The sequence below is a fragment of the Ustilago hordei genome (assembly GCF_900519145.1).
Source record: "Ustilago hordei strain Uho2 genome assembly, contig: UHO2_contig_12, whole genome shotgun sequence".
In the NCBI taxonomy this organism is placed as follows: Eukaryota; Fungi; Basidiomycota; class Ustilaginomycetes; order Ustilaginales; family Ustilaginaceae; genus Ustilago; species Ustilago hordei.
In genome coordinates, this window is record NW_024545263.1 from 626,108 (window position 1) to 653,907 (window position 27,800).

The following is a 27,800-nucleotide window of genomic DNA, read 5'->3' on the forward strand; positions in this document are numbered from 1 at the left end:
ACTGTGCTCACCTAAGTGGAGAAGAGACGATTGAGTTCTCACCATCAGAAGAGCAGGTAGGAGGTGACAAATCCATGATAGGAGATCCTCAAACTCCTACACCAGCACCATGACCAGGATGATTTGTCTCATTTGCTGATGTAGAAGAGCAGGATGATGTCAATTATGAAAAGTATGCCTCACCCACCAGGCCAAAGTACTTCAAACCCAGGGTGGATCCATATAGTAGGACTAGGACAGAACCTTATGTCCTAGACTTGGAGGAGGATCCTAGTGTATTGGTGGATCTCTCTCAATCAAAGCCAATTGCCACACCCTTCCCTAAGTTCAATCCCCAAGATGTGGAGATCTTCATTCTCAAAGCCAAAGCTTGGTTTAAGTTTAACCAAGTTTATGAGCAAACAAGAATGATCAATCACATGGGCTCTCAATTGGAAGGGAACACATGGGAGTGGTGGACTTCCAAGCTCTGTATCGACAGAGCTCATGAAGGAAGGTTGTTCAATGACTGGCATTACTTCACAGAGCAGCTGTCAGAACAATTCAATCCCTGGAATGCTAGAATGGAAGCCTACAACAAGCTGTTGGCTCTCAAACTCACTAGCAATGCACCTGGTGCTGCCACATGCCATGTGGAACATTTCAGAGACTTGGAAGGACAAGTCAATCTGGATGATAACAAACTCATCATTGACTTGTTCAGAGGCAGTCTCACACATAGTCTGCAAGAAAAGTTTGAGCATAACCCACCTGCAAAGAAGTGGGAATGGTACCAAGAGGTCAAAGATATTGACTGACAGAGGATGCTGCTACAGCAGTCCTCTGCTAGACACCCAAGTGGTGCTCCTCCATGATTGAACCTGGGAATCTGACCAATGCCACCTGCTCAGAGTTCATTCCCTGTCCGGCAACTGACACAAAGTAACTCTGCTTGACCACTGGCACAAACAACAGCAGGAAACCCAAGCAGACCAACCAATTGGCTGCTGTCTCAGCAGTATGTACCAGGCCTGAAACAAAGAAGCCCCACAGTAGCAGGCAATAGCACTTGCCATATTTGCAAAGGCATCAGACATTGGGCCAGAGACTGCCCAAGCAAGAAGGCAGACCCTCTGGGCCCATGACCTTTGGGTCCAAGAGTCATGGTAACCATGGAAGACCCCTGTCAGGGGTCTCGCGCCTGAAACCCAGGTCGGTCTGTCGAGATACTCGGTGACTATCAAACTGTGCAACAGCTATTGTCTCAGTATCAGTCTTGACAAGTTAGTTGCTCAGCAACTATCAAGTTGCATGATGATAGCAGGTGGCATTCATTGTATATACTATCATAGGTTTCGGATGACCTCTGTGGACACTCCGTTCAGGGGTAGCTCAGCACAATCAATATCAATACATAGGTTATGATGACACCAAGGTCTGGTGTGAGTGTTTGATGATGATGAGGTTGATGGTGTTGGTGATAAGGTTGGCAAGTGTTGTTGATAATTAGGTTGATGGTGTTGGTGATAAGGTTGGTGGCATCAACATGAGTGTCCAGTGTGTTGACTGATGCTTGGAGTGATCCCCGGACCACAGTGGACTACTGCCTTTGGTTCTATCTTAATCCGGACCACTGGTTTGCTATGAACTGCCTTCAGATGTCAGGTAGTGGTGATACAACACACACACTACAATGAGGAGCAATCTTGATAGATTACTACTATGCTGACTAAAACTAATGTATACTTATGCTGAAGTGATAACTAGTTATGGTGTGTGTAGAGTGGATGAGGATCCACTTGACCTTTGATGATGAGAAGGTATGGTTATATACCTCTTCACAGCATCACCAGTGATGCTGCCCCTGCTCTCTCTCCAGAGAGTACCTTCTTCATCAAGTACTGTACAGGGGGCCCCTCTAGCACCACTCCTGTCCTCCTTGAGCTATCCTGCTTGCTTGGCACCCCTGTGCCTCTTGAGCTGTGTCGACTCCTTTGACACTGCTCCTCCTCCCTGCTATCCTGCTTGCTTGGCACCCCTGTGCCTCCTGAGTGGTGTTGACTCCTTCAACACTGCTCCTTCTCCTCAGGACCTGCTTGCCAGTTCCCTATACACTGCTCCTTCTCCTTTGACTGGTGACAGTTCCTTTGACTCTTGTCTCTTGAGCCCCTGAGTGGTAACTGTCTGCATGCTCCTTGAGCTTGGTCCTCTTTGTGGCTGTGCCTGGCCCTCCTCACATATGGGCCTGGTCCTCCTTTGCATGTGAGTCTGTAGGAGTCCATGGTCTCCATGGAGACTGCACTATGACCATGCTCTCTACTGGTATTGACTAGATCTCTGATACCTGTGCTCCTTCCATATGAACCAGTGACCCTCCTGCTTCTTGAGCATTCAGGCCCATGACAGCCCCATGCTTGGGAGAAGATTATCATTGCTGTTTGAGTCATCTGCCTCAATGCCAAGGCTCTGACTGGCAGTGTCAGAGTGGCTGTCTAGCTGTAGATGTGAAAAGGCAGCAAGTTGGCTGCAGGTAGACTCTTGCAACAAGCCACTGGAGAAGATGTCAAGATTTTGTGCAGGCTGCTGGTTGATGTATAGTTGATGGAAATCATCAAACCATAGTTCTTGCTGCAGAATCCTGTTCTGCTCTCTGAGAAGCAAACTGTCTGTATGAAGGTCAGATAGTAAGAAGCCTTGACCTGTCTGGCTCATCTGGTCATACCATGCCTTGAATCAGTCCTTCAAGGAGTTGACTTTCTGAAGCACAACCTTTGCATCAGGTGGGTCATCAGCTTGTAGCTGGAGTCCAATTTTCTTTGTAATTGCAGTCTTGTTGTCTCCCCACACTGTATCATTGCTTCAATTGTGTATGAGGATTGCTGCCCAGTTAGTGTGTTCTGAAAGGAAGTCAACTAGATGCTGCTCTTTAGCTTAAGTCCAGTCTCTGCACCTCCTCTTGTGAGCATTGACTGCTGGTGTTGGTTGAAGTGCAGGTTGAAGTGCAGGTTGAAGTGCAGATTGGTGTTCTTGGGTTGCCAACATGACAGCTGGTTGTGGTGTGCTGTGTAGTCAGAAAGGATGTGTGAAGAGATGGATCAAGGTAAGTTTGAATCCAGGCTGACCTTTTTTGCTAACCAAAATCCAAAATCCAAGCTGGTGGAACACAGGTGCTGCTTTAGTTAAATTTAGATACACCGATACAGAGGCCACTAGCAGGTGCTCGCTCAATCAGATAGTCTCAGATAAAAGGCTTATATTACTTATTGTATGATAGTGACATGACTTGGAGTATATATACATGCTCTGGGCACTCATCTGTGCTTACCTTGTTGAGTCATTCCCATAAGCCACATATCTACTTTCATGAGTGTTGTCATGTCAATGTATTAGTCCCCACTAGCTTCGTGTTCTGCTTGTCTTTCCTCGTTGTTCTGTCTCTTCCCGATTTCCCGATCCTGTGTACTCCCGTTCAATACATCACGCATTGGCGATGCCGATGCATCTTCAACTGCTTTACTCTAAAATCTTTAGCCTGGCGCAACGGCTTGAACATGGCTACTGTTTGCACTTCCAATCTAACATCCTTTCGAAAAGCAATTGCTCCACACCCACAATTTATCGATTCAGAAGAACTTTTCTCCCCTTTACTCTCCTTGACCACCATCCACCGTACAACACGATGACCGATTCGCAACAACCACAGGAAGCTACCTCTGCAACGCTCAACGGAGGCGGAGGGAAAGGAGGCGGAGGGAAAGGAGGCAGTGCTGCCCCACCAGAGCTGAATCTGGAACGAAAAGCAAGGAAAGAAGCGCAAAAAGCACTAAAAGCTCAACAAGCGGCTCTTAAATCCTCCTCTTGCTCCTCTTGTTGCGCACCCAAACCATCCTCATCAAAAAGTAGCGACAAGTCAGGCGGAAAGGGTCAATCTCCAAGCGAACAACTCTCTCGAGCACTAGCATACATCTTACGCCATGGAGCCGAAAAAGAAGGCCTAACCATTCGCCCTGATGGATATATTTCCCTGCGAGACCTATTGGATCGACCACGAGTAAAGAGTGTCAACATGGCCTCCGAAGAGGGAAGCGGCGGCGGGAAGAGAAAACCAGAGCTAGAAGACGTTCAAGCAGTGGTAGAAAGCAACGATAAGAAAAGGTTCGAGTTGGCGCAAGAGGGCCAAGAATGGTTGGTTAGGGCTGTTCAAGGACACTCGCTAAAATCTGTCTCGGAACTCAGTAACACTGCGGTTACTCTTTCGAACTACCGATCTATCCTGTCTACTACCACTGGCGATGAGGATCAAGAGCTCCTCTCAGAGCTGGATGCAAAGCTAAACATTACCCAAGACGAGCGGCAAAGAGTCGAGCTTATCCACGGAACCAATGCGGCGGCATGGGAAGAAATCCTCGCTTCGGGCGGACTGAAAGTGATGAGACGAAACCATATCCATCTAGCAAAAGGAAAGTTTGGCGAAAAGGGAGTGATATCCGGTATGAGGAAGAATGCAAGTCGGTTGGTTTTTGTCGATGTCAAGAAGGCCTTGGAGGATGGGGTTCAGTTTGAGGTCAGTAGAAACGGGGTAGTGCTGACCGCGGGCAAAGAGGGGGTTTTGGGCAACCAGTATTTTATCAGGGTGGAGGATGGCAAGGGGAATCTTGTTTGGCAGCCGTAGAAGGCTAGTTGATTGCAATGAACAAGCCTCTGAGCCATAGGCGTAGATGAGCCATGTATCAGTAGCTGTGCGTGAGGGGGTCAGCTTGTATGAACAAAAGGTGTCTCTTGGCTTCCAAAGAGTTACTTTTTGAGCGGAAAGAATCAATCAATCCACTTCGGACAGCTAGAAAGTTTCAGCACGATCATCATCACCACCATCATCATCACCACCACCACCATCATCATCATCTGTTGAAAAGTAAAGACGTTTGGGTCCCGATACTGGCGATCGGGGAGAGTCTGAGTACGATGTCACTGCTGCTAAAAGAGAGAAACATATATACTCAATCGACTGAGAAGCATGGTGAGAGCCTAGCGCTCCCAGAGAGAGATATATATATATATATATGTACATCTGGATGGTACATGCTGAATGTGCGTGTATCCTCCTTCATGACGATGCTTCATGACGATGCTTGACAACGAGGGTGACTAGGTTGTACCCGATCTCTGATGAGATCGGCTCCATCCGATCTTTGACCCGATCTGCTTCGCCCGATCCCTCACGTATTGCCTCATGTTACCTTGCATCATCATATTGGATTGCTATTTTTCAACATCATCATCATCACCACCACCACCAACTTGCCATCTTCAAGCTTAGGCCAGGCAGATTAGTGCAAGATGGCGCCTCCAACTACACCTCATCTACCCGGTCCAAGCGCAGCTTCCGATTCCGCCGTGTCCATCCCCGCCGCGTCCATCCCCGCCGCGTCCATCCCCGCCGTGACTGCAAGGGAGGAGATGGAAGATGCCACTTGCAACGCCTCTTCCATCTGCTCTGCACCACACAAGGCGGCCGATGATTCAGGCGATGAAGATGAAGCACCCGACTACCTTGGCCTTCTATCGACGCTCAACTCTCAATGCAAAGCTCGGCCTTGGACCACAACGTCGTCCGGCATCGTCATCCCCAAGAGGGGGAGAAAGATTTCGAACCCACCGGATTCGGCGGACAATGTAAACTACTCGATCGATCCAGAGAGGCAATGTTCACCGCGGTCTCTGGTCAACGTACCGTTGGATCTCGCTCCTTGGTTCGTGCGGTGTGGAAGCCGGAATTGCGTCGGGCGAGATTGCTTGATGTGCAGGGCAAGATTTTCGAAACTGTTGGAGTCATCCGCCGTGAAAGGCTGCCAGGGGATGCGGGCAAGATGGTTAGCAAGGCGAGCAACGAACTGCTGCCGGAAGAAGCACTTTTTCTTGCCGAGCGAGCGAGTCTTCAACTATACACCGTAGAAGAGCAAGAGCGCGAGGCGCAGTTGGTGCCCATGTCGTTACAACAAGCATTTGCATCCCTCATGCTCCCCCCAACCGAAGGCGAGGGGCTAGATGAACCCTTGACAAGGGAAGCATACCTCGTCTACGCATATTTGAAGAGACTAGGGTATGTAGTGCAGAGAGCCAAAGTGGTTGATGCCGTCAGAAGTGCGCCGGTTAGTGCGAGTGTTATGGCGAGGAAGAGACATGTGAAGTCGCAAGGAGTTGTTGCCGATCCAGAGAGGCCGCTCAAGCTGGTTACGATTTGGGATGTGTTGCTCTACATACCCCGGAGATTGGCGCAGCTGGGAAAAGATGCGATGGGTACCCTATTCAGCTTGTTGCAATGGGTATGGAGACGGACTATGGCTCGCTTCATGGCTAATATTGCTGCTAGGGTAGCGAGGGGAAGGGGTAGTGCCCGCAGTTTACGCTTCAATCTCGGACTAGACGCAGCGAAAGGAGGGCAAAATGGCAGACGGTTCTTGGGTGAGAAAGGAAATGTAAGATGGGATAGCTATGATGCGGTTTTTGGCTCGTTACAAATTGTTCCTTCTGGTCATGACTTTGTTCTTCCCAACTCTACCACCACCACCACCACCACCACCACCACCACTACTACTACTACTACTACTACTACTACTACTTTGCGGCCGTTCTACTACGCATATCGACCAGCGACCCTATACCGGAAATCCCATCCGCCACCCCCCGAATTCCGTATCGTTATCCTCAACGCTCGCACCCACCCCTTACCCTCCATTTGGGGATTCGAGTCCATCTTTGCTCAGATCCCTATTCCTGGTTCGGATGCTGAACTAATTTCCTGCACGCTTCCATCGACCACCTGCGAGGGCGAAAAGGGAATGGATGGAGAGCAAGTAAGGGAAAGGATGGAGTACGAGAAATCACTCCAAGTTTCGAATCAAGCTAAAAACCGAGCTGCATATGGAAAGTTGAGCCTAGGAAAACAAAAGTTGCTGCGAGAAAAGGCCGCGGCTAGACAAGCTGCGGTCCAAGAGAGCAAGCAAAAGCAGATGGAGAGCGAGGGTGGATGGAAGAAGTTTTGGGCAAGTAGTTTGGCTAGGCGCTTCTTGAAGGTCCTCTTGATGGATTTTGAAATGTTCAAGGTACTAGCGAGGCTTTTCAGACATTGTCCGCCGGGGTGTTGGGTTGAGAACAGAGCAAGGCGCGGTTATAGGGGTAAGGCGAAGAATGCCGGGGCAGCGGGAGCGGGTAATGTCTTCCCAAAATTAAAAGCGGGTAGGCGATCCGTGGTGGTTGCCGTGGTTGATGGAAGCATTACGACATTACTCAGGTTCGGCGAGAGTGAGTTTGCTCGTTGGGCACTGTACGGTGTTCAGCAGCAGCCCGGAAAGGCGGTGGAAGAGAGCAAAGCGACAAAGTAGACACCAACTCACCACTCTATAGCAAGGGGAAGGAAAAGCGTCCTCTTTCCAAGTGCAACGGCGAGAGATGTAGGCTGAAAGGCTGAAAGGCTGAAAGGGTGAAAGGGTGGATAGAGTTGGGTATGGCTTTGCTACTTTTTGCTGAAGAGATAATGTCCAACCCCCCACTCATTGCCCGCATTGGTAGCAAAGAACTCTGCGCAAGCCAGATAAAAGACCCTGAATCTATAGAATGTCTTTTCGCCATCGATCTGCCTACTCCCCTTGTTCACTGCATCTTTCCTCAAGAGCTCGAGGCTATTGTGTTTCTTCTGGTTTCTATCCTGCCTCTGGAGCCAATGCTCACAGGTCTTGGCATAATGGTTTCCATTGATCCACCAACTATGCTCGAGTGTCACATGTTGCTGGAAATGCTGAAAGAGATCGAAACTGGGCATTGTACCACCGGTGAAGAAGTTTTGCGCCATCCAACCATCGTCGTCCTGAAAATGATACGGGGTAGTACGGTGGCAAAAGATGTGAATGAAAAGTCGAGATTCGCCTCCATCTTTGAGCCAAGAAGAGACTTTTCGAAAGAGTTGCGAATAGTTTTTCATATGTTCGAACATTTCGATGCTCAAGATCCTATCGAAAGAGCGGTGCGGCAAGTGGAAGACGTTGACGTCGCCGGTGACGACGCGGATGTTCTTGAAGCCACGCGAGGCAGTGATCGAGTCGATATGGTGTTTTTGCGTCTTGGAATTGGACAAAGCAGTGATCTTGCAATTTGGATACCTCTCCGCCAGATAGAGGCAAAGTGAACCCCAACCACATCCCAAGTCTAGAATCTCTTGCCCATCAGCGAGACCTGCCTTTTGGCAGTAGGAGTTGAGCATAGCTTCCTCTGCCTCCTCCAGCGTTTCTCGGCCGGTTTGGTAGAGACAGCAGGAGTACTTGGCCCGTTTGCCGAGACAGGAGAGCATGAAAGCAGTATCCACTTGGTAGTGCTGCTCGTTTGCTTTTTCCTGTTGGATCGCTATTTCCCGAGTCTTGAGCGATTCGATGTACGCTTTTTTGGTCGAGACGTGAAGCGAGAAATCCTCTTCCGGTTTGGCGAGACTGGCAATCCGCTGTGCGTTGAGCAATCGGATCGCCCGACGAAGCACGACGTCTGGCAGATAGCCCCGGTCAAGGAGCTCGTAGACTAGATTCATTGCCGTCACATACGGAGGCCAAGGCATGAGGGTCGGTCTTGCGTGGTGTGGCGTGGTGTGGCGTGGTGTGGCGTGGGAATAGGTGAGATGGCGTGGGAATTAGGTGATGATAGGGAATTAGGTGATGGTAGGGAAGCACGGATGGACCGATAGCAAAGGTGAGGACAAGGAGCAGAAGGCGGATGGAAGCAAGAGGATTGCTGACCAAAGTCTCCTCGTTCGTGGGGAGGCATTGCGCACGGCCTTAGCTAACTCTGCTGTACTTTTCACAGAGTCGACGCCGGCATATTCCATTCATTGTTGAGCTTTTCTTCCGACCATCTTGGCCTAGCTGTGTTGGATATATAGGCCTAACAGAGCTGTGTAATAAATCGACCATGTCATCCTTTCTCTGGCTGGCTTGCATTCTGACCATCATCTCCAAAGCGTGCCCTTTCGCTCAGTCAGTCCTGTCCGAGTTCTTCCGACCATGTCGACATAGCAAAGCCGCTTGCCTCCTTATCATCACAGTCACAATCACGCATGCACCCTCGACAGACATCACTTGGCGGAGGAGCCGATGCTCAGTCACAACGCCCAACTGCCCAAGGCGCGGGCAAGGGCTCTTGTTCGGATGCACCGATCCCTGCTATATCCCTCACACTGATCGCTTGCCTTCCACCGACTCAGCCCCCAGACACTCCCGGCACTTTACCTGCCAATCATCTGGTCCTGCCAACACGCTCATCACCACCACCATCGCCACTCCCATCGCCACTCCCATCACCACTACCATCAGCTGTGGCAAACGCGACTCCAGCCCTTGCTCCACCCGCATCCCACAATGACACCACCACAGTCATGCCTTCAGTCCAACAAGGAGCTCGCAACAGATCCCAAACGACCCACCAATGCAGACAGTGCTAGACCAGATACTTCTACCTCCTCAGCCGATGTCGATCAGGAGGAAAAGCAACAGCAATCAGCATCAGCTCCGAGCAGCGACGACAACAACAACAACAACAACAACAACAACAACAACAACGGCAAACGCAAACCCAACTTCAATCGCACAGCAAGGCACTGGAAGCGATTCGTCAAGTTGGTCGGCCTCGATCCTCTTCCATGGTATATCTCTTGGCTCGCACCTACCTTGACATGGCCAAAGCTCAAACCCGTCCTTCGATCCGCTCTCCTCGCATGGATCTGTATGGTCCTCCTCATCATTACACCTTCCGAACGCGCCCTTGGCAGTGCTTCTTTCCTCGTTCTCGTCGGTGCTTTCATCCAGCCAGCAGAAGTACCGTTGGCTGCTATCCTCGAACGCGAGTTTTTCACTCTTCTCTTTGTCTGCGCTGCTTGGGCCTGGTCCATTATCGCTATCGCCCTCTCTTACGCCGTGCGCAACAACAAGCTTCCCCGTGCCCAGACCGACATATCACTTGCTATCCAGGGACATTACATCGAGGCAAGAGCCAGCATTGTCTGTGCCCTCTTCCTCGCTCTAGGTTCGGCAGTGGTGCTCTACGTCAAGATTCGCTTTGGCCCAGGTCCTTTCCTCTTTGCATCCGTGTTGAGCTGCATTCTCCTCAACATCTGTTTGACCTATGCTCCGCTCTATCCCTTTCCATTCTACACTCTCGGCCAATCGGTTGTCGTGCCACTCGCAGTCAAGGCAGCGATCAACATTTTGATCAGCATCGTCTTCTTTCCCAAATCCGTCAACTCACAATTCCTTGAACGGCTCGTCGCCGTTCTCAACCCGATTGCAGATGCCTGTGGTGATCAGGTCAACTTGCTCCACACTTCGCCCCTCGACACGCCGTCTGACAGTCAAGATGCACGAAAGCCTGGCGAGGCGAACAAGCAAGGCTTTAACTTTGACTTTATCGCCAACAAGCTGTCAGCCGCAGAAGGTGGGTTGATGCCGCTTGCCATCTCCTCGCGTTTGCTGACACGTGAGATTTCATTTGGTTTGGCTAATGGTGACGATCTCAAGGCATTGGAGCGCTTGACAAGGTCACTTGTCGCACCTGCAGATGGCTGGTCTTACTACTATTCCTCGATCAAGGCAGACATTCGCTCGGCGCACTTCCCCAAGGCGCCAGTGCCATCCCGCTTGGCAACACCCGCCATCACGCCTCCAACCTCGCTCCAACATCCCAGAGATGCTTCGGAATCCGGACATGGTGGTCTTTACCACCACCACCACCACCAACACCACCACCACCAGCATGTGCAAGCGCATCACAACCAACCGCTGCATCCGCCATCGCGACCCCATTCGCCAGCAGCGACACCACACACGCCCCTCGGGTCACCTGCTCCTGCTGGAGGCCTGACTGCTCATGAAACAGCATCGCAGATGTTGCTTGGTCATGCATCCGCTACATTGGCTCCTCATCGCGAGTCTCGGCTGAGCGGCCAAGTCTATCCTAGCGACACGCACGATTCATCTCATCCAGCTAGCTTCCGCCAACTCGATGAACATTCCTCCGTTCAGCCAGGTGACGAGCTTGCCTCCTCTCGTTTCCGCAAGATCACCCGATCCATCGCTGCAGCTTCACGCAGCTCCTCACCACGACGCTGGATTCACCACGAACATCATACCTCCACAGATGTCGGCGATCATGCGCATAACTCCCACCACTCGCAACACAAAGATCCGCACCACCACCATCACGCCTGGGACAGATCGAGCCAGTTCCTTCACAACTTTGTTCACAAGCGCGACTCTGCTCCGGTCGCCATCTGGGAATCAATTCGTTTCGGCAATTTGGAGACCTACCTGCACACCTCGACATCTAACTACATCACCGAGATGTTTGCTCAGCTCATTCGTGAGACTTCAAGCGAACTTCTTACTGCTGATGCAGAAGCAATTCGACATATCGTCACTTGGTTGAAGCATCTCAATTCGCATCGATACAGGTTTTTGCACGATCGGCTCTTCATGTCAGCAGAGGCACGCGCGCACAAGGGACGCAAGCAGGCAGAAGAAACGAGCAAAGTCATTTCCAGCCTCGAAGCTCGATTGGAAGAGTTCAGAAAAGAAAAGCGACTCAAAGTGCTAGATCCATATCGTGACGCACTCAAAGCGCACCAAGAAGCTGCGTTGAGTAGCAACAATCTTGCTGCAGAGTTGGATCTACGGACGGGTCCAGGAGAGATTGGTAAGATTCATCACAGGTATCTCTACCAAGCCTGGTTGCACCAGTTTCACACTATCAGTTTTACGGAAAGGTTGCTGGCCTTGTTGAGGAAGGTGGAGACGATTCAGAAGCAGAGGACGGTAGCGTCGGTGTGGTATCCGCATTGGCCTAGGATGTTTTCGGTGGATGCGTGGAGGAATACTTTGGGTGATGGGCATGAGGCGCATGAGCCGGATGATGATCCGGAGCACATTCCTGATATCACGAATGATACGCCGCTTGCCTCTAGACAGCGCAGTAAGAGTAGTCAGACTGTTGCTGAGCAAGAGACTTGCATGGATAGCAGTGCGGGGAAAAGGAAAGAGAAAGATGTGGCGACACATGTCCATGCACATGCGCACTTCCCTTGTGATGATGCCGACCACGATTCCAGCACGGCCGATCCCATCGTCGATCTTGGCTCTACTCGTGCTAGAGACCCAGACGCTTTGGATCCTGAAGGATTCCTCCAAGTCATTGGCAACACTATCTACTTTTGGACCCGTCGACCCTTCCAAGGTAACGCACTATTCGGTATCAAAGCAGCTGCCCTCATCGCTCTTGTCTCTCTTCCTGCCTATATCAAATCCTCCGCAGGTTGGTGCTATGAGAATAGGGCAATTTGGGCTATCTTTATGGCTCAACTCACCCTTGCGCGGTTCCGAGGCGAAACAGCCTTTGCACTTCTCTCCCGTATCTTGGCTACTGTGATTGGGGCTGTATTTGCGCTTATCATCTGGTACATCTCCACAGGCTCAGGTAGAGGCAATGCCTACGGCTTGGGCGCGACAACAGCAGTGGCTTTCCCACCTTTGATGCTGTTCAGGATTTACTTGCCCGGTCCACCGATCACGCCGATTATTGCCTCTGTCACAACAGCGCTCATTGTCGGATACAGCTGGAAAGACGTCACTAACCCAACTCCTGGTGCACCGGGTTATGGATGGGATACGTCGTGGAGGAGGTTTGTTGCGGTTGTTGTTGGTGTTTCGGCCGCGTACATTTTCAGCTATCTTCCGCCGAGTTCGACGTTGAGGCAGTATCAGAGGTTATCGCATGCAGCGACGATTGCCGAGTTGGGAAGGGTGTATTGTAGTGTTGTTGGGATTGCTAGTCATCCTCATCAGCAGCATCAGCATCAGCATCAGCATCAGCATCAGCATCAGCATCAGCATCAGCAACAGCAACAGCAACAGCAACAGCAACAGCAACAGCAACAGCAACAGCAACAGCAACAGCAACAGCAACAGCAACAGCATACAACATCCGGGTTGGAGAAGAATCGTAGATCCAGACCTAGCTCAAGACGTCCCTCTCTGCACTCTCACCGACCCGAACCCGCGACTGGAGCAGCTGTGGAAGCAGCATTACTCAACGCACACCCATCCTCCGAGTTGGTGCGGAAACGAATCATCGGCATCCGTGCCAAATTGCACCGGTTGAGCATGATCTCGGTCAACGTCTCCTACGAGTTTTCCCTTCGTGGACGTTGGCCTGAAGCACGCTACAGAGAGTTGTTCGAAGTACAGATGCAGATCAGCAAACTTCTCTCTCACTGCTTAGCCATTTTTGAGCGGTTAGGCGCCGCATATTCGATCGCATTGCTCCGTCGAACGCGCTTCCTCGACCCAAGATTCCTAGGCGATGTAGTAAGCGTGATCTCAATGTGCTCTACGGCGCTGAAAACAGGGGAACCATTACCACAGGTGACACCTTGTCCACTAGTAGATCGATTCATGGATACTCCTCACGGACTACACGCTTACCTACCCCCCGACCCAATCGATACACCGGGAGGGGCACATGAAGGCGTGGAGGCGATTTTGTCCACTCTGCCGAGCAAGATAACGATGAGCACACTGCAAGATGCCGAGTACATGACCTTTTCCGTCGGTGTAGCTACTTTGTTCGGGCTGGTGGTTAGGATTGATAAGCTGTGCGTGGCGGTGAAGGAGTTGGTGGGGGAAAGTTATGCGGTGCCGGTGGACGTAAGGCGAATGTTGAGTACTAAACACTATCAACAGTATCGTTGATCGCACCTCATGTAATGGGATAGTAGGATTTGCAATGGATGGTATATTTCGAGTTGTGATGCTGTCGTGGTGTGAGCGTGGTGCAGTTTAGTGGCATTGCGTCTGAGTGGATAGACGGTTAGACAGAGTGTTCCGAGGTATTTGTTTTCCACTTGCTTCTCTGTCTTGTCTGTCTTGGTTACTTGTCTGTTTCATCGGCGCAACGAACACTGTCAGTAACAGAGTGACAGCCATGACGACAGGCAATAGTGCCGGGGGGTTTGATGGGAAGACTTACTAGCAATTCCCTTGAGCCATTTAGGCATTGGTTTTGACTCTTTCTTTCCTCCATCTTTGCGCGGTTCGGTTTGTTTTGCTTGCCCTGATGCTGGCACTGGCGCTGGTGGTTGTTGATCGAAACTCGGTGGTGGTGGGAGAAGCTCGGCGTTCATCCTCAACTGCTGCCTTAATGGTGCGGGAAAAGTGTTGGCATTCATCTCTGGCTGATGCCACTTGACGTTCAGCAGTGCACTTGGAATGAATCCTAATTCTCTCAATGTTTTGCCTTTCAGCTTGGTATCCTGTTTTGGATACTCTATTTTTGGCGGAGTTGTATAGATGACTCTTCCCACTTGCCTGACCTTTTCGTCCAAAGCGTGTTCTAAGAGCGTGTAGATTTTATCGATCGTGTCTGTTTCGGTAAAGTCTCCTTCGAGCATGGTTTGGTCTGAGAACCGGATTCTGATTCGGACATGGGGGAAGGTGCGATTGCGGCTAGCGTGCAGTCCCAAACGTGCATCTTCCTTCTCGCGCAGAGCTCGGGTTAGCAGTGGTGCATCTGGACCGTGACGACCGAGCAGGGTAGAGCGAAAGGCCTGTCTCAGTTCTTCTGCGCAAGGTTTTAGATCGTCTTCGGCGGAAGCAAGGGGTTGGGGGAGGAGGCGGGAAGAAGTGGATGGAGAGGAAGAGGCGGAGGGGGGTAGGAAGACTCGAGGTGCGGCTGGTGCGGAAGAGGTTGAGCCTGAGGCTGATGCTTGGTCGTCATTTGTTGATGACATTGTTTGGCTGATCTTTGGGGATGATGGTGTTTGTGGTGAGCAAAGAGCGAGGGGAGGAAGGGTGCGGAAAGCGATAGAAAGTGTTCGACTCTAGTTCGCGCACAGACCACCTCGTCAGCTGCGCAACTCTTTTTTTTTCGGGGAGCGGATCTCTGTTAGACCGAATGAAGTTGTTCTGAAAAAAAAAAAAAAAACAAAAAACCCCCCAGCAAAGATGCCGAGAGCAGGCTTCGTTCGGAGAGCAGTTTGCTACTTAGCCTTGTACATGTCGATCATATCTGCTGACGAGTACTGCTGACTCGCAAAGTTACCGCAGAGTACGAGCGCGAAAGGGATCAAGTCGGCATCGACGTAGCCTTGCAACACGGTAGCAAACGTCAACATGGACTTTGGATGGTCGAGATGGAGATCGGAGAAGATGACAAAGCAGAGGTCGGAGTGGGTTGGCTTCGTGGACCTGGAAAGCAGCTTCTTCTTTGACAGAGATGGCTCCTCGCCACGGCGCTGATGTGCCAGCTCGACTTGGCGCGGATGCTGATGCGAGCGCGGTGCTCAGGCAGCAACATTGATATGGGATTGCCACTCGTGTGCCAAACATCTGCTCGAACGACTGTTACGCGATCCAGTGCGCTGGTAAGCCAAGGAGACTCGATCGCGACTCTGCCAACGCTTCGATCAATCGTGCCAACACCGCCTGCCGATCACCCGATCACCCGATCACCCGATCACCCAAGCGTTGCGCGGGCAAGCCTGCTGACTCGAATTCTTGCGGTAAGCTCTGTGATTGTAGAGCGACGCGTGATTACTGACTGTGTGCGGATTGCTGACTGTTTGTGGATTGCGTTGGCGTGTGAAGACGAGTATCCTTATGCCTCGTCACAGGAAGGCGGTGCTGGCAGTGTGACTCGATGCGTTGCCAGCACAGAAAACTCTCGCCAGGCAGGAACGCTGAGCAGTTTCTATACCAACAATGGCGTGATCGATCGAGATGCTTACAATGTCGCTTTTGCCTCGACGCCGGGACTGCAATACTGCTCTGCTTCTTGCACCAACACTGGCAACCAAGTCACCAAGCGCAATCTCGCCATCGCAACTCAGCACATTGCCCGTCACTTTTTCACCGACCAGGGTCACCAACTCACCAGTAAGTCGTCACAATCTTGAGGCTCCTCTTCCCACAACGCTCGAGGGCGTGGGAAAGTTCGGATCGCATCTGCCGATTCGCTGACTCACCTCTTCGGACCTGCCGACGTTTCTACAGTGTTCGAACGAGTGGACAGATTGAAACGCACGCTTGGCTCGCCCATGAGGAGCGCAACGTCACTATTGCCAGCGATCTTGCTTCTGCTCCGTAAACCATCATCTCTCTTTGCCTGCTCTGAGCACTTGTCATTGTCTACTCTTGGTCTTGTCTATACCATCCTTTCACTCCCATCATGCGTAATGCTAACAGGCCGAGGCCATATCGACCCTCACCGACCAAACTTACCAACGCACTGTAGCCACACGCACACACTCGACAAAAGAATGATAGAGAAGGGGTATGCTGAAACGTGCAAATAACGAACAAGGAGAAAGGAAAAAAGAATACAAGATGCCCATAAGAGTTGCTTTTGCGCAAGACAGTTTACCAGGGAGGGAGACCAACATCGGTACCCACGTAGCTACCAGCAACCTCGACGATGGTAAGGATAGCGTTGAACACACCAGCCATACCCTCACCGGCGATAAGTCCAGCAGCGATGGCAAAGGCGAGCAAGTCGAACGACTGAGCGCTCTTCTTCTTCCAGAAGAGCGACAACGTGGCACCCATGCACATGGCAATCGGGTAGTACACCTGAGGAACAACGAAGCCGAGACCAACAGCGTTCCAGTTTGGCACATAGACGTGGTACTTGGAAGGGATGATCGTGTACTTGGCCATCACTGTGACCACCGAGATGATGGCGAAAGCGATAGCCGTCAAACCAGACGACAAGCTGACCGGAAGCTTGGGCGAGATGACGGCAACCGCGACAGCCTTCCAGGCAGACACAGCGGGAGCAGCAAAGGGGCACTCCTCGGCGGAAGCGTCGGTGATGCATGGGTAAGCCTTGGTGAAGAGCACAAAGAGACCAGTCGAGACAAAGATCGACCAGAACGATCCGAAAAGCTGGGCCCAGAACTGGTTGCGCGGCCTGGCGCGCAGAAGGTGACCAGTCTTAAGATCACCGACCATGTCAACGGCGTGCGAAGCAGCCGAGGAGGCGATCGAACCAGCGATCAAGTTCTCCAACAAACCAGCAGCTCCCGTCTTGCCCTGACCACGGAGAGCACCACCAACGATCAGCTGCGAGGCCTTGGCGAGCGTGCCCGTGGGGTTCGTGTCGGTCGCACCCGAAGCCTGGACACCGACAAACGAGAAGATGAAGGCGAGCATGATAGCAAGCATGACGTTGCCGAGGTTCATGTCAAACTGGAGCGTACAGACAAGGCAAGTGCAGACGATCGAGATGAAGAGACCACCGCTCCACGCCCAGATAGGCACCTGGTCCTGCTTGGCAACGGGATCAGGAATAGCATCCTCGTACTCGGCAACCTCCTTGCGAGCGATGTTGCAGTAGAGCTCCATCGCACCGGCACGGACACCACGGTAGATGGTGGGTCCGTTCATCGCAATCTCGGCGAACGAGTAGGCAAGCATCATCAGAACACCGGGCCAGAGACCCCAGTATCGTGGCGAGGCGGCGTTGAGGGGCTGCTTGCTGGGGTCGAAGCTCATCGACGTGTACGACCATCGCAGAGGCTCAGGAGGGTCAGCGGTCAGACCAGTGTTACGGCCACGAGCCTCTCCTGTAGCAACGATGGCGGGGCCGATCATGGCCCACATGAGGAAGGATCCGCCAAAGAAAGAGTAAGAAGCGTTCATACCGGAGAGCATACCAGCACCAAGGAAAGCCGGAGTCCACTCAATGATCCAACCCCAGTTGTCAACAACGAGAGCCTTCTTCCAGCCCCACTTGTATAACCAGTAGAACACGTGCCAGTCCATCAGGATACCCGCCGCGTACTGGTTGACGACGACAAAAGTGAAGGCGCCGGCGAAAGAGTAGAGAAGGGCGCGCGACTGCTTCTTGGCCGTCAGCTCTCCTCCGGGAGCGTGGAGCGATCGCACAGTGAAGGCGGTGGCGGTGGGCGAAGGGAAGATGAGCTTCTGCTTGAGAATGTAGAACTTGCGGAGGGGGATGGCGAAGAAAACACCGTAGTAGGCCGAGACAGCCGAGAACGTGACCAAACGGCCAAAGTCCTTGAGAGGGTCGTGGAGCAGGTCGAGCTGGTACATGGCGGGAACGGCGGCGACAAACATGCCCGTGAGCGATCCAGCGGCGGTAGCGGCGGTCTGGACAGTGCAGTTCTCACGGGGACCGAAGAAACCGCCACCGAGCTTCTCAGGAAGGGCCTTCTGCATGAGCTTGATGATCGAGTAACCAAGAATGGCACCGAAGAGCGAGGCACCGAAAGTGAAACCGGTCTTCAGACCAAGGTAGACGTTGGAGGCGGCAATGACGCAACCAAGCATGGTACCCACCACAAGGGCACGGATGGTGAGCTGCGAGGTCTCCTCGGGGAAGTAGTGAAGAGCGAACTGCTCGCCAGAGTGAATGTCTTCAGAAACGTAGTCCTCAATACCGGCAACGGCCTTCTTCTCCGAGTCGTAGTAGCCCGTCACAGGGAGCTGACTGTCGAGAGCCTCCTGCGACGAAACGGGCGACTTCTTCTCGTCATCAGCAGGAGAGTGGGCATCAAGGCCGTGCTGCTCGCGGTAGTGGGGAGGGTGACTCTCGGAAATTTCGTTGGCCTCGTTGTGCAACTGGCCCCAGGTGGGGGTTGGAGCAGCCATGATGAATAGAAGCGGTCCTCGGCAGCACAACCACGAAAGGTGAGCTCGATGTAGTGGCGAGGAAGAGGGAAGAGGGACTGCTTGGGGGTGGACAAGAGCTGATAGGTCGAATGAAGGAGAAGGGGGTATTAATATGATTGACCGGACCAAGTAGTTGAGCAAGGCACATGAGGGGAAAGCCTCTAAACCCAAAAGGCTAGATTCGAGTCAGAGTTGAGCGATTGGGCAGCAGCAGCGATGCCAAGAGAGGTGAAAGAATCACTAGCGTCGGACGAAATGAGAAGGCGAGGCGCAGAGATCAAGTGGCGGATGCAGGGACGGAGCGGATTGGTGCGAGTATGAGCTGAGAACAAGCTACGATTGGACAGAGATGGTCTCATGGGCAGCGTCGATGTCGGCGGTGGGGACACCAAAGCTTTGATGCAACAAGACGAGCTCGGTTGACAGAGGAGCGAAGAGCGACATGGGTCCTGTGGCAAAAGCCAAAGAACAGGCTTATCAGAGCTCAAATCCGGCTTTGCAAGATCGCGGGGGCATATCACAGGACTTTGGCAGGCAAGCAAGCAAGCAAGAATTGCAATTGGCTCTCGACAACGGACTGAAGCGGAGGAGGAAGCGAGTTCGAAGCGAAGCGTAACGAAATGATATGGGAGCAGAGGAAAGGCAAGTACACAGAACAGTGGCAATAGACCTGATAGAAGCGGCATCAACGCGGTATGGCTGCCAAGCTTCCGACGCTCGAGCTGCTGTTGACCTTGCAGTTGCAGCAAAGGAGCAGGAGCGGCGTCCTCCCTTTTGCGGTCTGGCATCAGAGTGGCAAACAGAGCTAAGATTCAAGGTCTCGGGCCTTGTCAAGCCTGTCTCGACTCAGTTGACCGGTGGTAGAGACCCAGAAATTCTATCGTTGCTCTCAGCAATTCTGATTCTTATTCTCTCTTCTCTTTTCCATTCATCCCATTCGCCGACGGCTTCTCGGGTATTCTTTTGCAAGTCTCTGCTTCTTCACTTCGACAGTGCCTTGTTCGACTGGCTCGGTCTCTTGACTAGGTGCTCACCGGGAGCAAGCTCGTCCAACAGCGAGTGCCAGCATCGTTATCTTTTCCTTTAGATAGCGTAAATCATCAGGCAGCTGGTAAACACCAAAGCATAACCATCTATTTCTTCTTGAAAACCATCAGACCATCGGGTTTTTGATTCTGCAGAGACGATGACACCGCAGTCACGGGCAAGGATGGCAATCCAGCATATAGTAACCCACGCAAGCGAGGGGTAATGCAAGCAAGCTCGTGAGGCATAAATTTCCCACCATAATCAGCCAACTCTGTCCTTCCCTTTTTATTCGGGATGATAGCTAAGCGAGATGGTTAGATTGCGAGCGCAAGTGCGGGGTACTTCAGCGACACCAGCAGTATCCTGCCATTCCGCTCTCTGTCCCGTCGGCGGTCGCCGTTAGAACACTGCTTCGGTTCATTCAATAGCTTCCACTCATCGACCGGTAATCTGGACAAGCAGCTCTCATTCTCACCTTCCAGGCTAGCGACATTTGGCGACAAAGGCGTTGACACAGCCATGGTGTATCGAGTGGCCGACCGAATCATTCAAAATGGCGCACGCCTCACGATGGCGCCGATGGCATGGAAACCACTCATCGTCTTGATGGTATGGCGACGTTCTGGTTGGATCAAAGTCAATCAGCCTATCAGAAGTCGACATGCTTCTTGTCGTTCCTGCATGCTAATCAAGGCTGACCGGATTCAGACTGATACAGTGACAGAGTCGATCGGACGAGTTAGGAACTAGCACGACCTACCCACAATCAGTCAATGATGTGGTGGGAGACAAAGAGAGGAGTAGGTGATGAACGCGCGGAATACTACCTTCCGCACTCGTGGAACATGGGTCTGCTAAGTTATCATCCCGTGACTTGATGCATTTGCAGCTAGATTGCAGTAATGGTCTAGAGCGGTCTCTGAAAGGTGCGATGAACCTCTCTCCTTTCCCACGACCAAAAATCGGAAACTTTGGCCAAGAAACTTCTTCTTTTCATGCACACCAAAACGAATCAAAATCTCCCGACAGCTTCTACTCGTCTTCTGCCCCGCTTTCTCCTTCTTCCCACCCTTGTACGACAACGGAAAAAGCAAAGTGGTGGAAAAGAAGGCGACGCATTCCAACGCGACCATCGGCTGGATCTCTGCCGAAGGCATCCTCTGTTCTTGGCTCATCTCCTGCCTGCGCCAGCTTATCCCCGCTCGCCTGCGAAAAGACAAGCAAAGTCTTTGCACTCTACAGAAGGGAGCGAGGCAAACACGCGCACAACCTCCTGACCTCCGGTCCATCAACACCTATGATTGCGGCCGCGCGTTGGTCTTCTCAAAAGTTTTCCCAGCATCGATACGAGATAAGTTACTCGAACACGCTTATCGAGACAGCGACAAGCGAGTTGATAAAACGGCGACAATACCGACTCTTCTTGGATGGCTGAGGAAGATGGCTATCTGGTGTGTGTCATCCATCTCGCCTAAACACTAGGAAGAGACAGGCGATCCAATCTTCAGCCTCCAAACCTCGCCTGTCCAAAAGAGGGAAAAGGACAGTCAGTCAGTCAGTCACGGGCGAGGTGCAGTCAGAGAGAATACCGCGCATGGCGTCAACGGAAGCCTCTGTTCCGCGTTTTGTTTTCCCAGTTTGACCGAATTCGAACCTTGCTATGCGCAACCGACTTGCGCCAAATTTCTTGGCAGACTCAGCTTTGTATTCCTCCATACAATGGCTCTAATTAGCTCATTGTAATCGGAGGAAGAACTTGGGCTGTCGATTACCGCCTTTCTCATACCCGCCAAATCAAGCCTGTTCTCAAGCTTCGGCGATCCTTCTTCCGTTCGCAAAGGTGTGGTCACGACGAGATATGGAAGGCACGGATCGGGTCAGGTGGGCTAGCACGGCAAAGTGGTACCGAGTGTCGGATGCTTGGAATGGTGGGAAATGTGGTCAGCCTGGTCGCCACACGCCAGTATCGTGACAGCACTGAAATCGGGCAGGTCTCAGCTTGCAGCGCTATTGCAGACGTCAGAGTCGAAATCGGGTTGGTAGCACAGCCGATGCCTTCTGGATTCAACCTCGACTTGACGGTACGACCCAATGTCACCTGGCTTTGGTGCCTTCACACCTGTCTCAGCGGAGCCAGGTCTCCTTGACTTTGGTGTAGGCGGCAATACTGGCAACTTGACAAAAAAAGCAAGGTCGCCTGTACCTTTCCATGAATGCTCCAACTCACGTCCCCGACCGTTGTGTCCGACGCAACCGACGAATCCGAACCTGAACATGGTGCATCACGAGATACACCAACCACCAATTTGCAATCATTCGGTCATGCTCGGATCACTCGATGACTTGGTCTTCTTCCTTGCTTGCCTTCTTCCTTGCTTGCCTTCTCTCCTCTCCCTCACCCATCCCTAATGCATATTGACATCCAACCAACATGACCGCCGCGCTCTCAGGCTACCTCCTGGTCCCAGCCACCCCGGCCCAAGACCTGATCGCTACCAAACGCGAACATCTGGAATGGGGAGCTCCCCTCCTAACTGAAGACCAGTTCATAACGCGCGAGAAAAGCGTTCTCGACGGCACCGATTTCTCTCGCAACCGTCGTCAACGTTGGGTCCTTGTCCCCGCGGACAATACTACCACTCAGGATTTTCTTTCTGCTTGCGAGACTTATCGTCGCCCCATCCTCTTCAAGCGTCCAGGCAAGGGGCGAGTGGAGAGCGGGTGGGGATATAGTGTCTGCAGTGTTTTTGTACCTGAGGGGAAAAGGAGGATGGGGTATGCGGGGCAGATGATGACTCTTTTACGAGAGATTTTGAAACCGAAGCGGGCAGCGCGGCCGGGCGACTTGGTTGAAGGCTTAGATGAGCGAAAAGGAGAGTTGGGTGAGGATCGTCGGTATGGTAGCAATGCAACTTTGAGTTTTTTGTACAGTGATGTAGGGGAATACTATAAGAAGTTCGGCTGGCAAGTTGTCGGCAATCGACACGTTGAATGGCCACCTCTTTCGGAAGGCGATAGCCCGATGCGCTTGCCGGAGGGTGCAAAGTGGTTAGAGCCGGAAGAATTGCGAGAGGTTGGTAGGATGGATCGAGAATTCCTCCTCTCCCAGCTTCAAACCCCTTCCTCCCCGGGAGATGGCAAGATAAGATTCTGTCTAGATGATCCAGAAGCTACTTCCTGGCGATGGCTCATAAAGCGATCCAGCTTCTACGCTACCACCCTCCTACCCGAATCCGCTCCTAAACCGAAACACTTTGGCTTATACCTCCCTTCCACCTCTGGCAAAGGGGATGAATCGTATGCGGTATGCATCTTCGACCATATCGAGCGCAAAATTTCCATCCTCCGCTTCAGATTCTCCTCGCCACAAGCATTCCAGGTCTTGATCGGTGCGATTAGAGGCCAGGCGAGGCAATTCGGGATGAAGAAATGCCTCGCATGGAACCTAGACCTTGCTTCCCTCGGTGTCGAGCTGAGTGAGGACGACGATCAGAAGTTGAAAGCGGGGGAGAAAGTGCAAGGGTACCAAGACAAGTTGAAAGGAGGAGTGGTTGTCGAGAGGCAAGGAAGTGGAGCTAGTTTGCCTGCGCTTGCTTGGTATGCGGATAAGCAAGAGGGGGAGGATGTCGAGTGGGTCTGTAATGAGTACGGCTGGTGGTGCTAACCTTCTCACATCCCACCTCGCCCATCATCGATATCAACCATTTCCATAGAATCATGGCAATCGAAGCAGTCCAGTGCTACACAAGAACAAGTGCCGTATGAGGAGCAGTGTTGAAGCACATGCGGCAAATGCCATTGATCACAAGTATCGATTGCGATAATCATCATCAACTAAGCACAAGATGATAGGAATGTATATATATGCCTTGCAGCCTTCTGTGTATACCTGTATGATACAGTACAGGGATGCTGAGGCTGTCAGGTACGGGATCGGGTGAGCGAAGCTGGCGCCAGTGTGAGATCGGACTAGAAGTCACATAGGTTTACTAGCAGTGATGTTAAGGAAAGCACAATCAGGGCGGTCAAGCGAGAGGCAAAAATCATTAGCATTCAAAAGGAACTAAGTACAAAGCAATAGCAGAAGTATATATGCCTCCACTGTTGGTTGGCATGTGCACATGTAGAAGAAAGTGACACATATGAGGGTGTGCCATTGTCAAGTGGGATGGGAGTCTTGGTGGGGAAAACCAAGTGTTGGTGGGAGTTGATGAGTGGCAATGTCAAGTGAAGTTTGCAGTTGTGTTAGAGCATGAACACACAGTCATGTGTTTTCACTGCCCTTCTCGCAAACTGAGTGGTCGAGGGGGTTGAGTTCCATCATACCAAGACATTTCTGGGTGCACATTAGGAGGTGTTGGGACACTGGTTTTGTTAGGTAGTCCACATTGTTGTAGTCAGTCTTAATGTATTGCATGACAATATCACCAAGCCCTTGTAGCAGATGCCAATGGAAGAGGACCTCATGCATGGCTGCCAATCCTGCCATGTACTCTGCTTTGATGGCCAAATCTGAGACACATTTCTGGACATGGGAGCTCCAGGTCACCATGCTGCCAAACACCTTTACAATTGAGCCTGATGTACTCCTCCTATATGTATTCAGATTGGAGGCCCAGTTTGAGTCCATGTAGATGGTGATGGGTGGTTCATTTTCATTCTTGCCACCAAGTCTCAGGACTTCATCATGCATTTGATTCAGATATTTCACCACCTGCAGAGCTGCTTGCATGGCCCCTTTGGTGGGTTTGGACATGTGGTGGGCCAGGGTGTTGACTGCAAATGTGATGTCCAGCCAGACAGTGTTTGAGATCCATAAAAGCTTTCCCACCAGGACTGGGTACCTGGCCTTCAGTTCATCATCAGTCTCTTTGTTGTTGGGTGCCTTCATTGGGGTGTGGACCATTGGTGTCCATGTCTTCTCATGCAGCTGGATCCACTCCCTCATGATTTCCTTGATATAAGCATGCTGATCCAGGTTGATTGTCCTCCTCCCTATCCTGCATGATCTTGATCTTGAGGAACTTGGTGGCAGGTCTGTTATTGGTGATTTTTCATTTGTCAATGATTGCCTTTTTCATCTTGTTGATCTGGTTTTGTTGTGGCAATACAATAAGCATATCATCCACATATACTGCAATGATCACTTGGGATGTACCCATACCCTTTAGATAGACACAGGGAATGTTGAGGAGGGGAAAGAAACCCAGATGACATAGATGTGCATCAAGCACCTTGTGCCATTCTCAACCAGATTGCTTCAGGCCATACAGACTTTTAACAAGCTTGTACACCTTCCCCACTGGGACTTCCACACCCTCTGGTGGTTTCAAATAGATGTCATGATGTAGATCGGTTTTGAGGTAGGCTTGTGTAACATCCACAGAATCTATTTCCCAGTTGAACTTTGCTGCAATTGTGAGAATGGTCCTTATCACATCCCTGGGCACCACTGGGGCAAAGATCTCATTGAAATCAATCCCCTCCCTCTGAGAGAAGCCTTGCACTCAAAATCTAGCCTTGAACTTATATGGAACATTGCTTGCATCAGTCTTGACCTGTAGGACAAGTTTGGAGTCCATGAGGTTCATGTCTTTGGGCCAGTCCACAGTCTCCCAGATATGCATGCTCTCAAGACCATCCATTTCTGCCTTGATTGCCTCACACCAATGGATCTGATTGGGTCCAGTTAATGCTTCTTTCACTGATGGCTTTAGATTCATGACCAAAAATGTATATACATTTGCATTGTGATATACATTGGTGTTATACTCCAGAATGGGTCTGATATTTGCTAGTTTGCCATGGTGCTGGAGCTTCTCCTGGAATTGGTGCATCTTGGCAGCCGGCAGGAACATTCTTGGGTAAATGCAGAGCAGTTTAGTGAGTGTTGTCAGATGTAGCCATGGGTACATCTCACACATTGTGGCAAACTTGTTGTGATAATATTGCACATTTTGTATTGATGAGTACTTGGAGAAAGTGGAGTCTTGAGTGTGGCATGCAAGGTCTCTGATTGGGGGTGGTGAGGCTGATGACATTTCCAATTGGTATCCATTTTCTACTGTACTGTCAGATGCTTGATTTGAGGGTATGGTCAATGTGGTCAAAACAGGTTCCATGTCTGTCATGCCATCCAGGTGGTCGAGGGTGGTATCTGCCAGTTCAGGGGGTGTTGTTTCTCCCCTGGAAAACATATCTTGCTCCTGTGTTGGGCAGTAGACATCATCCAAAGGTTGTTGGAGTTCTTTGTCATGCATGTTGACATCATCATAGCTGAGGTCAGTAGTGTCAGCCCCAGGGCTGTAGTGCAGGGCATCCATGTCTTGGATCTGGGTCATGTCTGTGCAGTCATTCCATGACCTGTTTTGGAGGAAACATGCTGAGTTGGACCAAAAGACCAGCAGATTATGATTTGGGGATAGGAACTTCCATCCCTTGTGTTCCTCATCATATCTGACAAGATTGTCAGGTTGGCCAGCTCCTCCAACTTCTTACACTTTGCCCTGGGTATGTTGACCCATGCAAGGCAACTGAAGGTCCAGAGCATGTTAAATGGTTTGTGGGGATCCCTCCTGTAGAAAACATGGTATGGTACCCAATTTTCGACATTTGGCAGAAGGTTTTTCATGAATGTGGTGGCCTTGGCAGCAAAAGGCCAGAACATCTGTGGCAGGTGATGCATGTGCATCATGGTGATCATCATCTCCCTGATTGTTCTGATTGTGTGCTCAGCCTTACCATTTTGTTTGCTGGTGTATGGCGATGTCTTTTGCCACTGGAAACCAGCATCATTCTGCCAACTGATAGCCACTGCTGAGACCTATTCACCCCCATTGTCTGAGCAAAGGGTTTTGAGCTTATGGCCCATCTGTACCTCAGCATATTGAATCCACTCTTTTAAGACTTGCAGTGCATCTGATTTTGTCTGGAGTGGTTTCACATATGTAAAGCTAGAGGCATCATCAATTGTGACTAGCAAGCATGTGACCTCAGTCTTCATTGACCAGTGCATGGCAAGATCGATGTGTATCAATTCTAGGGGGTCTTTAGCATGTGTACCACTCCCATGTCCCATCTGGGCTTTAGTTGACTTGCTGACCACACAGTCCTGGCATTCATTTCATAGTGCCTTGTCTGAGGGTTGAGTTTGCTGATGACTGTTTCATCAGCTGACAGCTCTATGGTTATGTATTTGGAGCTGAACATCACACATGCACCATTATTTGTTAATGCCTTTACCAAGATCAGCTTTGCATTAGAGTCTGGGACATAAAGTATATTGTCTAGTAGTACTTTATGGCCATTCACTCTGAGCATGGCCTGACCCACAGCCACAATACAAATCTTTGTTCCACTAGTGGTCTTCACAAAGCCAGTGCAGGGGAGGGATGAACTAAGATTTGATTTATCATTTGTGACATGATCTGTTGCCCTGGAGTCTACAATCCAGTTATTTGGTTGTTGATCCAGGGAGACATGGTGGGCAGAAGCAATGGTACACCACATATCCTATGTGGTCATCTGGGTTGAGGTGGGGGCCATGGCAGTCATGTCTCCCTGGGTTTTCCTTGGGCAATATCTGGAGATGTGATTCTCCATGTTGCAATGATAGCAACATCATACACTGTTGGGCCCAGGTTTACCCCATTGGTAAGCCTCCTCATTCTTTACTTCTCCATCAGCCAGGTTCGCCTGCACAGACTTGAGGTCGCCAGTTCTGTGATCCATTTGGGTGGTCATGCTGTCCTGTCATTTGAAGAGTGCAGTGCAGAGTGTCATGGGCCTGGATGCTCAAGAAGCAGGAGGGTCACTGGTTCATATGGAAGGAGCACAGGTATCGAAGACCTAGTCGATACCAGTAGAGAGCATGGTCGTAGTGCAGTCTCCATGGAGACCATGGACTCCTATGGACTCACATGCAAAGGAGAACCGAGCCACATGCGAGGAGGGCCAGGCACAGCCACAAGGAGGACCAAGCTCAAGGAGCAGGCACAGCCACAAAGAGGACCAAGCTCAGATGGTTACCACTCAGGGGCTTGAGAGACAAGAGTCATAGGACACTGGCAAGCAGGT

The 27,800-nt window shown here is 51.2% G+C and overlaps 9 protein-coding genes across 9 annotated transcripts; 4 read left to right on the forward strand and 5 right to left on the reverse strand.

Moving 5' to 3' along the window:
* Positions 1-3,658: 3,658 nt before the first annotated feature.
* Positions 3,659-4,651, forward strand: UHO2_05249 (related to TPT1 - tRNA 2`-phosphotransferase; the record flags this gene model as incomplete). The annotated part of the gene is made up of 1 exon (XM_041556251.1): positions 3,659-4,651. One exon carries the CDS (start codon positions 3,659-3,661, stop codon positions 4,649-4,651), a length of 993 nt encoding a protein of 330 aa, XP_041412185.1.
* A 2,841-nt stretch (positions 4,652-7,492) lies between these two features.
* UHO2_05250 (uncharacterized protein) lies at positions 7,493-8,554 on the reverse strand (the record flags this gene model as incomplete). The annotated part of the gene is made up of 1 exon (XM_041556252.1): positions 7,493-8,554. The coding sequence occupies one exon, from the start codon at positions 8,552-8,554 to the stop codon at positions 7,493-7,495; it is 1,062 nt and encodes a 353-aa protein (XP_041412186.1).
* Positions 8,555-9,377: 823 nt separating this feature from the next.
* On the forward strand, positions 9,378-13,757 carry UHO2_05251 (uncharacterized protein; the record flags this gene model as incomplete). Its single annotated transcript, XM_041556253.1, has 1 exon — positions 9,378-13,757. One exon carries the CDS (start codon positions 9,378-9,380, stop codon positions 13,755-13,757), a length of 4,380 nt encoding a protein of 1,459 aa, XP_041412187.1.
* A 212-nt stretch (positions 13,758-13,969) lies between these two features.
* UHO2_05252 (uncharacterized protein) lies at positions 13,970-14,794 on the reverse strand (the record flags this gene model as incomplete). Its single annotated transcript, XM_041556254.1, has 1 exon — positions 13,970-14,794. One exon carries the CDS (start codon positions 14,792-14,794, stop codon positions 13,970-13,972), a length of 825 nt encoding a protein of 274 aa, XP_041412188.1.
* A 485-nt stretch (positions 14,795-15,279) lies between these two features.
* Positions 15,280-16,149, forward strand: UHO2_05253 (uncharacterized protein; the record flags this gene model as incomplete). Its single annotated transcript, XM_041556255.1, has 4 exons — positions 15,280-15,342; positions 15,421-15,565; positions 15,651-15,942; positions 16,056-16,149. The coding sequence occupies 4 exons, from the start codon at positions 15,280-15,282 to the stop codon at positions 16,147-16,149; spliced, it is 594 nt and encodes a 197-aa protein (XP_041412189.1).
* Positions 16,150-16,421: 272 nt separating this feature from the next.
* UHO2_05254 (related to permeases - unknown function) lies at positions 16,422-18,674 on the reverse strand (the record flags this gene model as incomplete). The annotated part of the gene is made up of 1 exon (XM_041556256.1): positions 16,422-18,674. One exon carries the CDS (start codon positions 18,672-18,674, stop codon positions 16,422-16,424), a length of 2,253 nt encoding a protein of 750 aa, XP_041412190.1.
* A 3,481-nt stretch (positions 18,675-22,155) lies between these two features.
* UHO2_05255 (uncharacterized protein) lies at positions 22,156-23,388 on the forward strand (the record flags this gene model as incomplete). The annotated part of the gene is made up of 1 exon (XM_041556257.1): positions 22,156-23,388. The coding sequence occupies one exon, from the start codon at positions 22,156-22,158 to the stop codon at positions 23,386-23,388; it is 1,233 nt and encodes a 410-aa protein (XP_041412191.1).
* A 600-nt stretch (positions 23,389-23,988) lies between these two features.
* On the reverse strand, positions 23,989-24,672 carry UHO2_05256 (uncharacterized protein; the record flags this gene model as incomplete). Its single annotated transcript, XM_041556258.1, has 1 exon — positions 23,989-24,672. The coding sequence occupies one exon, from the start codon at positions 24,670-24,672 to the stop codon at positions 23,989-23,991; it is 684 nt and encodes a 227-aa protein (XP_041412192.1).
* Positions 24,673-25,231: 559 nt separating this feature from the next.
* UHO2_05257 (uncharacterized protein) lies at positions 25,232-27,467 on the reverse strand (the record flags this gene model as incomplete). Its single annotated transcript, XM_041556259.1, has 6 exons — positions 25,232-26,180; positions 26,223-26,257; positions 26,323-26,547; positions 26,602-26,835; positions 26,967-27,236; positions 27,351-27,467. 6 exons carry the CDS (start codon positions 27,465-27,467, stop codon positions 25,232-25,234), a joined length of 1,830 nt encoding a protein of 609 aa, XP_041412193.1.
* Between the last annotated feature and the right edge of the window lie 333 nt (positions 27,468-27,800).